General features: G+C 34.9%; 1 protein-coding gene across 3 annotated transcripts in view; it reads right to left on the bottom strand.

Annotated features, from left to right (window-relative positions):
- Window positions 1-6,023: 6,023 nt before the first annotated feature.
- LOC114325287 (uncharacterized) overlaps window positions 6,024-13,387 on the bottom strand; it is a 774,118-nt gene continuing 766,754 nt past the window's right edge. For all 3 annotated transcript variants that reach the window (XM_050646557.1, XM_028273305.2, XM_028273306.2), the window contains one exon: window positions 6,024-12,451. In XM_050646557.1, coding sequence (XP_050502514.1) covers window positions 8,872-12,363 — 3,492 coding nt within the window. In that variant the 5' untranslated portion in view covers window positions 12,364-12,451 and the 3' untranslated portion in view covers window positions 6,024-8,871. The remainder of the gene's footprint in view (window positions 12,452-13,387) is intronic.

The raw sequence follows: 13,387 nt of genomic DNA, 5'->3' as shown, positions 1-13,387 counted from the left end.
AAAAAACCCCTTACATTTTTTTATATTCACCCCTACCCCACCCCTTTCTCGGCCACGCAGCGTTCCACTCCTGGAGATTTTACTTAGTTACATCATGACCTACTTATTCCCAAACTTTGGCGCGCTATCTCGATCATGATCGTCACAAAAAAAAATAATAAAAAACGGAACTTTGACCCCTTATAACTACCTTCCTTCCCCACTCTGGTTTCCGGCTCTGGGGATTTTAATTATTTCTGTCATGGTCTACTTATACCCAAATTTTGGTGCACTATCTCAATCACGAACGTCGCAAAATACCCCTTATATTTTTTATATTCACCCCTACCCCCACCCCTTTGTCGGCCACGCAGCGTTGAGCCCCTAGAGATTTTACTTAGGTACATCATGACCTACTTATTCCCAAATTTTGGTGAACTATCTCGATCATGAGCGTCATAAAAAAAATAATAAAAACCGCGACTTTGACCCCTTATAATTACCCTCGGCCCCAACTCTGGTTTCCGGCCGTTGGTGAAAGTCATGTCCACAACTAATTCAACATATCCCCGTATAGTTTTCCCATATTACTTATCACGCACAAAATCCGCTCCCAGCTCTTAGACTATACGTTAATATAATAAATACTGTAAAAAGAATAATACTGTAAAAAATATACAAAAATAAAGTCCATAATCTATCAACCCAGTAATATAAATGGCAAGTGAGTTAATTGTTGGCAATATATTCATACATATATACAAAAAACATCTACAAGAAAATTCTTAGTCACCTGAAATTTCGACATGAAAAAATATATACAATAAGGCTTTATCAGATCAACAAGCATTCTTAACTAAAGTCAATGTAGAGGAACTTTATACCCAATTATGATGTTTGAAACTTAAAAAAAAATATTTAAAATAAAATAATATTCTAACAAAACAATTTACAAAGTCTTTTTTTGTCCAGTTTTTCTGGAATCAAACAAGTGATGTTATAGTCACAAGTCAAAAACTATATACCCTTGAAACCTATATGAGTCAAACAACTAGTGTCCTTCCATTCAGTTCAGCTAGACATTAATTACATGAGCTTGGACTTACAGTTTCCGATAAAAGCAAAAAATGGATACACAGAAGTCAGCAGAAGCAACGCGTTTCTTGCTACCAAGTGTTAGTTCTCATACAGGAAACATTTTACTCAGTATTTGTAGTCTCTCCTGAAAGAGGGTTGAGGATCACCTCTCTTTTCCTGCAGATGGGAACGAAACACTTTTAAAGAACGTGTACGGAGCCGTTCATATACAAGAATTTTTGCTTATAAGTAACAACTCAATGGCCATGATAAAAGGAGACGGTACTTGGTACTTGGTAGAGAGAAGGTACTTTGTAGAGAGAGGCATGCAAGCGAAAATAAGCAGATCACAGAATTCACGTAGGAAGGAATGCCACAAAAAAGATACGTTATAAAAGGAGGCAAGAGGATTCGTCGTTGAATAAACGGTGTTGAAGAAGATCTTACGAATCTGGGAGTCAGGACCGTAAAACAGTGGCAGAGATCGATCTACTTGGAGGCAAACAGCCATGTTAATATCCCATGGAATGTACTGCAACGAAGAAGTAGTAGTAGTTCCCACATGGTCAACATTACTAATGGGGAATTAGAAGAAGTAGAAGAATAAGAAGCTTAAGACAATTCTTGGTAATCAAAAAACCTCAACCCAAGTATAGTAAAAGATATCATGTACATGTACAAGTCAATCGTACAAATCAGTCGTCTTCACAAGAAGAACTGGAAGAAATTATGAATAGGCTATGCACGGTGAGTGCGGAATATGGTTTGAAAATAAATATACAGAAAACCAAAGTAATGATCATCGGTAGAATCAGAAACAATCCAACAGAGCTAAAAAAATTTGGCATGTTACGAAGTGGTCAGCCGATTTAATTACTTAGGCTCTGTTATTACTAACAGTTGAGGATGCGAAGACGAGATCCGTACACGCATCACAATGGCCAGATCGGCAACAGCCAAATTCACAAAAATATGAAAGAACACTAACATTACAAAAAACACAAAATTACGCCTTGTTCGAGCGTGAATATTTCCTATCGCCACCTACGCTTCAGAGACTTGGACCATCAAAAAAGCAGATTCGAAGCGCATTTGAAATGTGGGTCTACCATAGAATGTTGTGCATAGCATGGACTGCACATCGCACAAATAATTCAATACTAGCAGAACTTAACATTAAAACTAGACGCACCACAACTATCAACCGAAATATATGTACCGAGATATTTTGGACATATAACTAGAAGAAGAGAAGGCATGGAACGAATGATAGTTAAAGGCAACGTAGAGGGCAAAAGATCCAGAGGAAGATTTCCAGTATGACGGTCGGACCAAATAAAGGACATGACTGGTTAGTCATTCTCACAACACACACAGGAGAGAGATAATTGGACAGAAATAGTCAAACAAAGAACAAGAATTATGAGGGTTTCCTGGGTAGATAAGAGTTACGAACAATGAAGTACTGAGAAGAATAGGTAAAGAGAAGGAAGTTGAACTTACAATTAAAGAAAGAAAACTACAGTATCTCGGACATGTGATGCGGGGCGAGAAGTATGGCATCCTGCGACTCATAATGCAGGGAAAGATAGATGGCAGAAGAAGCATCGGCAGAAGATGAATTTCATGGCTGAAGAACCTCAGAGAATGGTTTGGATGCAGCTCAAAACAACTATTTAGAGCTACTGCTTCAAAAATTAAAATAGCTATGATGATTGCCAACCTCCGTAGCGGAGATGGCACCTGAAGAAGAAGAAGTCAAACAAATTAAATGACGCCACTACATCCTTACGAAGAAGAAAAGATAGAGGAGGAGGAGGAGGAGACAAGTCAATTACAGTGGAAATTAATAAAAAATATAGTCTGAATGTATCTAGTTCATAAAGTTAGGTAGATCTGACAGCTAATGAAGACAAGTAATATGTAATAAAATGATGAAATGATGAAAGGGTTGCCAATGCGAGCCCATTATAGAGTTTGTATGTTTTTTAATAGATGTTATACAATCATGGGGCAACCGGTTTCGAAGCTTACAATTTATGCTTCATCTTCAGACCCAGTACATAGTCTTCACATATACAAACTACTAGATATCAGTATTCGGAACTGTTTTAAAGCCAAAGATATTCTCGGAAGTCCCCAGCCCCATCAAAAAGCTGACTAGTTTGATGGATGTTTTTGTAGTTACAGTTGTTTTTTGTCTCAAATTTTTTTATGCAGTTGTTTTTATTTTATTTTAATGTTTGTAAAGGTGTAAAAAACATTTGAAATTTAAAAATGGGACATCACTCAGAAATGTACATGCACAAATTTTTAAAAAAGGTTTTTAGGATGCCATAGAGATCTTTTATTTTTTATATGTCAGATTTCCCACTGTGGGGCTTCCCACATTTTTTATAAAAAATATAAAAAATAGAAGATCTCTATGGCATCCTAAAAACCATTTTTAAAAATTTGTGCATGTGAATTTGTGAGTGATGACCCATTTTTAAATTTTAAATGTTTTACACCTTTACAAACATTAAAATAAAATAAAAACAACTGCATAAAAACTTTTGAGACAAAAAACAACTGTAACTACAAAAACATCCATCATCTACAACACAAGATTTAAAATCAAACTAGCCAGCTTTTTGATGGGGCTGGGGACTTCCGAGAATATCTTTGGCTGTAGAACAGTTCCGAATACTGATATCTAGTAGTTTGTATATGTGAAGACTCTATGTACTGGGCCTGAAGATGAAGCATAAATTGTAAGCTTCGAAACCGGTTGCCCCATGATTGTATAACTATTAAAAAACATACAAACTCTAAGATTGCGAGTATTGACTCATTTCCTATATCCAGTAATATGTAATAAGTTAAATGGGAGAGATAGAGAGAGAAGGTCTACACAGATACAGGGGGAGAGAGCGAGAGAAGACAGAAAAAAAATAAACAAATAAATAATCAAATTCTTAATCATCCCGTAAGACATAACCACTAATTATTATTAAAGTAGTGGTTATGTTTTACTTTGGTAGTCTGGCAAAATAGAATGAATTTATGTTAAATCTGCAACAATTTAATCCATTTTTTGCATTTTCAAGTAAAACTGGTACATTTAACACAAAAAGAACATAAAAACGTGTAAGTACAACAACAGTTAAAAATCTAATAAAAAATACCCTGTGAAATAAGTTTCGTAAATCTAAACGAAATACCCCGTACCGATTTCATGTAATAACCTTCATGTAACTTTTTCCATGTGAGATTTGTATAAGTTCAGGTGACTTTAAAAAAGAGATCTTCGCTAAAGAGGTTCTTGGTGACAGAACTCTTTATTTTTAGTTCTACAAATAGGTTTTCCAGATTCAAGAGTCGTAACATCCAAGATCCTCTCTAACATGCTTTAGTGAACGTATTATCTCGGTATATTCCTACATCTTGTAAAAATAAGATACAGCAAAGCTAAGATGACTAGTTCTTTTGAAAACTTTTAATTTCTTGATCCTGTTGATTTATTCAAATTTAAGCACTTGATTTTTAAAGATCTCTATTTCATAAAAGACCTATATCCATCGGCAATGGGAGACACAATCTAACTCTTTTAGTACAATTCTTAACAGTTCGCTTGTGTTTTCACTGTGAAACTGACAAAATAATTATTTGATAACCTGCAGACTCTATATCAAATAGAGATGACAATATAAAAAAATCTGTTACACTTTTTTAGTACAATTATTAGTAATATAACATTCACACATTCGTTTTCATTGTGATTGTTTGTTTATTATTATACAGGGTGTAACAAAAAGGCAGGTCATAAATGAAATCACATATTCTGGGAGCAAAAATAGTTCGATTGAATCTAACTTACCTTAGTACGAATGTGCACTTAAAAAGTTACAGCCCTTTGAAGTTACAATATAAAAATCGATTTTTTCCTTACCTTAGTACGAATGTGCACTTAAAAAGTTACAGCCCTTTGAAGTTACAATATAAAAATCGATTTTTTCCAATAGATCGAAAATTGTCAAGAGATTTTTTATTTAAAATAAAAAGTGGCATTCTTATGAGAGAAACATCTTTAAAAGTGCCATGGCGGTCCCTAGGGATCGATGTAGGAAGTTCCCTATGCGCCATGGAGGTCCCTAGGGACCGCTGTGTATTGACGAAACTGCTATGACGAAATTTCTTGGCCCGGGGCGCATTTTTTCAATATTGTGTCTGGCGCTTAACGTGTTAAAAAAATAACAGTAAAATTTGTGCACCCCATAAAAATTTTATGGGAGTTTTGTTCCCTTAAACCTTCCCAAATATTTGTGTACGTTCATTAGTTAAACAATTACAGTTAACCATCAGTTAAACAATGTTTTTAAAACTTTTTTGCCTCTTAGTACTTTTTCGCTAAGCCAGTTTATCGAGATATTTTTTGTAAAATCCACCACATGGTTAAGAAGATTATAGAATATTATTTTTATATTATTAGGTCTCTATAATCTTACTTAACCATTGACAAACATGTGATTGATTTTACAAATGTTTAAAATATCTCGATAAAAACTGGCTTATCGAAAAAGTACTAAGAGGCAAAAAAGTTTTAAAAGCATTGTGTTAAACTAATGGTACCAAAATAATAATTTAATTGGAACAAACATTCGGGGGGATTAAGGGAACAAAACCCCCATAAAAATTTTATGTGGTTTTCTTTGAAGAGGTTCCTGACATAAAAATACCACATGTCCATTTTTAATAAAAAATCTCTAATAGTTTTCGATATATTGGAAAAAAAATGATTTTCATTTTGTAACTTCAAAGGGCTGTAACTTTTTTTATATATATATTTGTAATAAGGTAAGTTAGGTTCAATCGAACTATTTTTGGTCCTAGAATATGTGATTTAATTTATGACCTGCCTTTTTGTTACACCCTGTATTATTGTATCGTTTTTGCCGTTCAAAGTCTGCAGTTCAAACATGTATTTGTATTACATGTACTCATTTCTACAAAAAGTAAAAAATACCGAGAGTTCACAATAACTTACAGATGTTACCCCCTTAAAATGTAAGGACGGTCAATAAATCTATCTTTTAAAATTTTGTTTTGTTTAGCCCGATTTTAATTATAGATTCAATATAATCAATAAATTACACAAATGTTCAGTCATTTTTTGTTCTATAAATAAAAGCATCATACAGGGTACAACTACAAAGTATTAGGGAAAAAGGAGATTCGAGTTTTTCACATTTCATTCCTCTACATAACGATTAGAGAGCTAGAGCCAGCTGCCTTGTTTTGTTAAATACGAACACCCTGTATCGTACAAATAATGTATAAAATTATATAAAAAATTAAAATTATAGATTCTTAATTATTATTTACAGAATTTGCAATATACAAGTTTTGCTACTTTAAAGTATATTTTAGGGTACAATATCTCTAACAATAAGTGTAATCTTTTATAATCCATATTTCAACACTGAAAGATGCAAGAGTATTCAGTAGATATCACCTTTAAAAACAATTGGAAAATTAAACATTTATAATGCCTATTGCCCCAATGCATCGACAAATTATTTAGCAAAAAGTGCCGCACAGTTTCAAAATAAATAATCAATATCAATGTTACATCAATCATGATTTACAGTAATCAGATCAAATTTATAACAACGCATTTAATTGAGGAGACCTCTATTTGATGGAAATACATTATTATATAAAATATGTATATAAACTCCAACTACATTTTTGAAAATGTCCACTTGCGTGGACATGACATGCTTCACCAATATGTGGTGAAAACTTCGTGAAAGTAAGTAAATACAGTGAAAATTTTCAGTAGTACCGCAAATATTACTATGCAGAAAGAGTTATAATTATTATAGGGACATATACTAGGATTAGGATATTTCATCAGAAGTGCCCATTTGACCAAATAGTTTGTTAAAGTTGAATTTTTGTTGCTAATAACTTCACTGTATATTTATATATCGTTTGGACAAGAAATTTAATTGATGGATTCGACCGTTACATGATGGAAAACTTACATCGGTCAAACTAGCAGAACCGTTGACGAACGGATAACAGAACACAAAAGGGCTTTTAACAATAGAAACACAGATTCTACATACGCACTTCTATCTAGAGAATACCTAAAATTCAAAAGAAATAACGAGAATCTCCTTATAACGGAACCAAATAATTAGTTTGTCTAGTAGATTGTCTAGGAAAACAATATTTATTTAGCTTTTGGTATTCTCCAATATATTAGTTATGCCATACATATTATTAGACAGAGGATTAAGATATCTCGATAGAGAAACAGCACACAGAGACAGAAATGATAGACGGAATAAAATACATGTGGAATGTGACAAACTCTGAATTTAACTGCAATTTAATTTCATAAACAAAAAGGACCAATCCAACATGGTTTTACTTTTGGCTACTACTTTAACCACTTAACAATGAAATAAATCTAATGAAAAAATAAATGCTTTTGAATCTTTTGTCAGTGTTAATAAAATTAATTTTGAGTTGCTAATTCGACAATTATTGTAAAACGATCAAAATAAACCAACTTAAAAAAAATAATGAGAAAAGTATAGAGAAAACAACAGAATTGGAAAAAAATTAACATAGACGGTTGCGTTTCGATTCAACTTCTCTTGAGTCTTCGAATTCTTTCGAGTATCTTACCATCCTCTGACACGTGTTTATAGGTCTACCCGTCATCAGAGAGGCTTGTAAGAAGATTGAACTCAATCAAAACGCACCGACTAGCGACTGGTTGGCAATTATATTAAAATAATATACCAATGCACGCATTTAGCGACTTCTAACGAGAAAAAAAGAAAACGAGAAAAAGTTTTTTTTATCATAAGATACAGAGTAGCATATACACCGGCATTTAGGAGTCAACGCCCTTCCGGTAGAGATCTATGAGGGAGTTTCACTGAGCAGCAAGCCCTTATCCCTTGTCGTCCTGCTCTCCCATAGGCCGATCAGACGCATATTCCAGCCTAAGCCTCAGATTCATATGAATTTTAAACTGCTGCGTTAGCCTTTTTATTTTCCGTTCACCGGGCTGGGGATTGAACTCGCATTCATCACGGCGAAGTGATGTGCGGCCCACCGCTCGTCCCGCTTGGCTATCCGATCGAAGGACCATCCGACTGTCGGAAAATAACGGATGTCTAGAATTTAGCTTCTAACAAGGCTAAATCTCACATCAGATTTTGATTTTACATAGCTGAAACAATATACATAGTCGAATAACGTTAAGAGATCTCAGCGTAATGATTGTAATTGTATCTATTTATTATTCAATTAAACTAGGAATGTTTTAAAAATTTGATCTGGATTACTAAAAATTACAATCGAGAAGTTATATTATTGTACAGCACTTTTCTACTCACTGTTCTCTCTCCTTGGGGCTAAATATTTTTTTATAAGTCATTGTTGTTAAACTCAGATCTTTAGTTTTGGCTCCATGTTTTTTTCTACAAAGATGAGAAACTTTAGGCCAAAATATATATACATTTTGACTTACTGAGAATATGATCAACGAGCTAAGAAAAGAAACACACAGAAAATGATATTTCTTCTACGTATGTAATTCTTGGAGCTATTTTATTTGAACCGCTAAGTACAGGTTAGTTTATAAAAAATAAATAAATATCCACAGTCATCTATCAAATTTGATCGACTATTTGACCAAATCTTACTAGATAACTGATTTTTACCAGTCAATAAACAACATCCTGTACTCGATTAGCTGTCTTACAAAAATACCTCACCGTCTGTGCGTTTCTGCTTAGCCCTAACGTAAAGTTACGCATCACTATAGTGATTTTGGTCACTAATCTGGCGTTTGATCTTCTTCGGCTTGTCCAATTCCTCTTGCATATGTCTGAATCGCACGAATCCTTGCTCGTCTACCAACATAGAATCCTGCAACTGATGCCTGTCGTGATTCGGTAAAGTCTGAACTCCTAAATGTGGTCTGGGGTGGTTCTTTCGCGTTCGCCCAGTAGACCTGCGACCAGAGGTGTTTGAACTATTTCTAGATCGCCTGTCGAAGTCTGATCGCTCAAATTCATGTCTTGTTCTCTCATACTGGTGTGAACCGGGGTTATCAACAGGCTCACTGTATATGTTCCTGTCGGCGTTATTACCAAACATATCTTGTTGGTAATCTTCATTAGTATATTCCATGTCATACTTGGGTTTAACGTAGTATTTCGCGGAATCATAAGCTTTTCTTGCGGAGGATCTCTCGTTTCTTAACGAATTTTGGACAGAATTGTGAGGACCTCTTTCGAAGTTACCAGAACCTGGTTGCACAAAATTATTTAAACTAGAACCATCATTTGTACGGGCATCAAATCTGTCAGATCCCCATTTGGGTCGTTCGAATCTATCGAAATTACTGCCACGTTCACTATCGCTTTGATATCTCTCCAACGTAGATTTCTTATCAAAAGAGTCGTTCTGGAAAGCGTTTTTCAATAAATTTGGTCTTTCCACAGGTTCTGTTGGAATGTTATCCATAATCATTTCTTGTCTACTGTAGTTAAGTGCGTTAGGATTAGTGTTACAATTATTAGGGTAAATATTATCAGTGCTGGAATCGCTTGTTGTGCATGGGAAAAGAGGGAAGCCGCCCGCAGACTGTTTTTCTCTTTGAGACATCTTTAGACTCACAACAATGGCCAGTAAAGTAATTATAGATATTTCTATAAATCTTACCGATAGTTCAAAACTCCACAATATCCAGTGGTGTTTGATTTCCTTGTTGAAACGATCAACTTTTATAAAGAATAGTGCGTATACCTGCACTAGACCCAAGAGAATAAATAGAAGAGCTACAGCTATAGTAATATGACTAGCGTAAGAGATATTTTGTGTGCACATTTCAGACAAGTTCTGACTTTTCTTTGCAAGAACATTCTTGATTATCCTATAAAGATACAGATAGCTGAAACCAAGAGCCCAAGCTAACAGAACGAAGAACGGTTTACATACATTTAAGCTAGCTTTATCGAAGTGACCCATGGTTTCCACAATGCTAAGACAGAAGCATAAAGCTATGTGTAATAAAGCAACCACCACAAGAATAACTGGACGAGTTTTAATTTCCAAATGCGTCAAAGTTCTTTTTAGTAAAAATAATATCAGCACTGCAAAAGTTGTCGCAAGTAGACTTAGAGGGAAATTATGAAGGAAATCATAAAGAAAAACATTAAAAGAGTTGTACAAATTGTAGGGATCGTATATAAGGTAAAATATACGCAATACACAGATCACAGTAAGCATTAAATGTATAGTTAGGAAATAACTTTTAGAAAACATGTGAGGATCGTTTTCATAGCGAATTAGTTTGTATATTGAGAACATCGCCAAAAGGAAATAACCAAACACCACCAAGTAGACATGGACATTCCAACAGATTAACCAAATTTCGTCTGACTTAGCAATGGTAACGTTCATTTCTTTGTTGATATCTTTTTCCTTTACGTTGGGTAAATTAAGAACATCTGACATCTGCGTGGTCACGTCTTCGGGATTATTTTTCTTCTCAGATATAGTATTATCTTTTTTTATGGTAACACTTTCTGAACGATCAGGAGGACCAGCCTCCTGAACAAAATCTTTTTTGGAAGTGGTATCGTCGTTTCTGGTATCTTCTATTTTAGGTTTTACGGGTTCTTCACTGGAATCGTCGATTTTCAAACTGGGTTCGGCAGCAGGTGCTCTAGTTTTTGGTATTTTGGGTTCGAAATGTTGAACATTGGGAGTGGCTGTAACCGTTCTCAAAAGTATATCGGATATATCTTCATGTCGACCGTTTGATCCGCTTAAGATTCTTGTAATTGACGTTATTGCCGGTATTTTCTCGTACTCGAAAGTGCTTTCGTTCATGTTTCTGTTTAATCCATGAAACTCACCTATTCTAACGTTTTGAGAAGGTGTGTTCAACGATTTCTTCTTTTCGTTCTTATTCTCTTGTGAATGGTTTGGATTGGATGGGCGGTATTGTTCGTTATTAGTCCTCTCAGGTATTTTCTCCATATTAACTTTGGGTAGGTCTGGTCTGAAGGGAATTCTGTCTTTAGTAGGCATTAGACTTGGAGGTGGTATGGGTCTACGATTAGCAAAACTATCAGAATTTGTACCTCTTAAAGTTGGTTTGTCAGCAAATGGGTTTTGATATTCTGGTGGAAGAGGAGGCGTGAAAAATGCTCGACTAGGAGGAACATAACTCGGTGGCTCTTTCCCATAAATGGACTTAGTGGGCCTAACATTTCTTAGTAAGTTATACGACGTCGTAGTCTTGTATATGTTTTCAGTAACTTGTTCAGGATTATTATTTACATTAAAATCCGGTTTTAACCGGTCATTGTTATACCTGTTCGGATTATTATAGTGTTTGTTGTTGTTGTTTTTAAGAATATCGGCAGCAGGAGCTGAAGTGGGCAACGCATGGTCCTTTTCAAGATCTGCACCATATCCATTATCAAGATCTCTTCGATTATTTTCGCTTTCAAAATCCGGTTGTTCGAATTCCACATTTGATCTTTCCGGAACCGGGTCTGAATTCTTCAGGTCCACCCTTAGCCATTCCTCGTTACCGTTGACGTACCGATACGTAGTTAATAAGGGAGTTGCCAATGTCGTCACTGGATAGACGTTATCAGGAATGGATCGTTTGGTCGTACTACCATAAGCCACTTTGTTAAAAACGGCAGCGATGCTCTTTTCCAAGTTCACTTTATCCAGAAATTGTTCCGTTTTGTCAAACTCATCCGCAAAGCCATCGACGTTCGCAAAAGATATTAACAACACAGCAGCAAGCAACACCCGACCCGAGTGAGATTTCCTTTTTACAATTGACCATTGACTTTTATATAGGCACATAAATATTTTCCATAAACTTAATATTATAAAATAACTAATAAATCGTGTACAGTCTTTTTCACAATATAAACAATCACAGATAACATAGTTGCCTTCGGAGGCATTACAGTTCTCTAACTTATCTAAGTCACTATCGTTAAACGGGCTAACTGCGTCCAAGGGAGCAGTACTGCTAGATTTATGGCCAGGGGTACTTCCTGTATTATCATCGTTACAAAGATGAGAACTCCGAGATCTAGGGCGAATTCTATCACCAAGTAATCGTATGCTGAGTTCGTCATCGTGGAGTAGTCGTGTGCAACTAACGTCCATAGTAGAGGTAAAGCTCGAAGCCTGTGGCACAACCAAATTTACCAATCTTGTGTGACTGGCGTCGACAACATCGCGCTTCGTACATGAGTTCATTCTTCTGTCATAGTGGAACTGAATTGGAGAGGATAGATGAGTTGTAGAATACGACTAGGTGCAGGTAATGAATTATAGCGTCAAGTACCTGAAACAAAAAAAAGTATTAGTATGTTTGATTAAGGGTTATAAATTTTAACAATATAAACTATATATAAAAAAGACGTAATCGTAATGAAAGTCAAAACAATTTTCAGTGTATAAAGTTTCTTATAGAGAACCATAAAACATTTGAAACCACTCTTCTTTTATTTTTCACTTCAACATGGCCCTAATATCTGTTTTATAGATGTTTAGGTTAGCATGTTTAGATTAACAACTTATTTTGTATGAAGTTATTTTACATGCATAGAAGCACTATTATCGGAAAAGGATGGTCGATTGTATTTAATTACTTTGTTCTTGTTATGTAATATTGAGCCAGGGTAGGAAAAGCTGGAAGCATATTCGTAGGAGTGATTCTATATTTGTAGGATTTCATATGGATCTGATTTTATTCAAATTTTATCCGTTCTCTGAGCACCTATTGTCGTTTTATCACTACAGTTTTTTTACCCAATACCCTTTTACTGTTATATATTAAGGCAATATTTTAAATATTGCCATAAAGCAAATTTTCATATTTGAGCAAATACACTCGAGTGCAAAAAAATCGATCCACTGAAAATTTGGTCATTTTTGATGTCTCGAATTTCCCAAACCTGTTGTCCGATTTAAGTGATTTTTTTACCATGTTATAGCCTTATTCATTAACAATATCGCTGTAATAAAATTGTTGCTAGACAGGTAAACTGTCATTGTATACCGGGTGTACGAATCAAACTGTGTTTCTTTCTCAAAGTTCGCATCACCCTGTGGACAATTCTGGCGTTTATAAAATACTGAAATTAAAAACCAACTATAGTCTCAGGTTTTCTTAACATTCTGTTTTTAGATTCATTCGCTTATGTTGGATAATAAATAAGTTAGGTACTTTAACAACTAGCCATGTTCTTCATCAGTACATGGCACAGGGTGTTTCTAA

Source organism: Diabrotica virgifera, chromosome 3 (assembly GCF_917563875.1).
Source record: "Diabrotica virgifera virgifera chromosome 3, PGI_DIABVI_V3a".
Lineage (NCBI taxonomy): Eukaryota > Metazoa > Arthropoda > Insecta > Coleoptera > Chrysomelidae > Diabrotica > Diabrotica virgifera.
The sequence above is the reverse complement of the archived record's forward strand: the minus strand, read 5'-3'. Positions and strand labels throughout refer to the sequence as shown.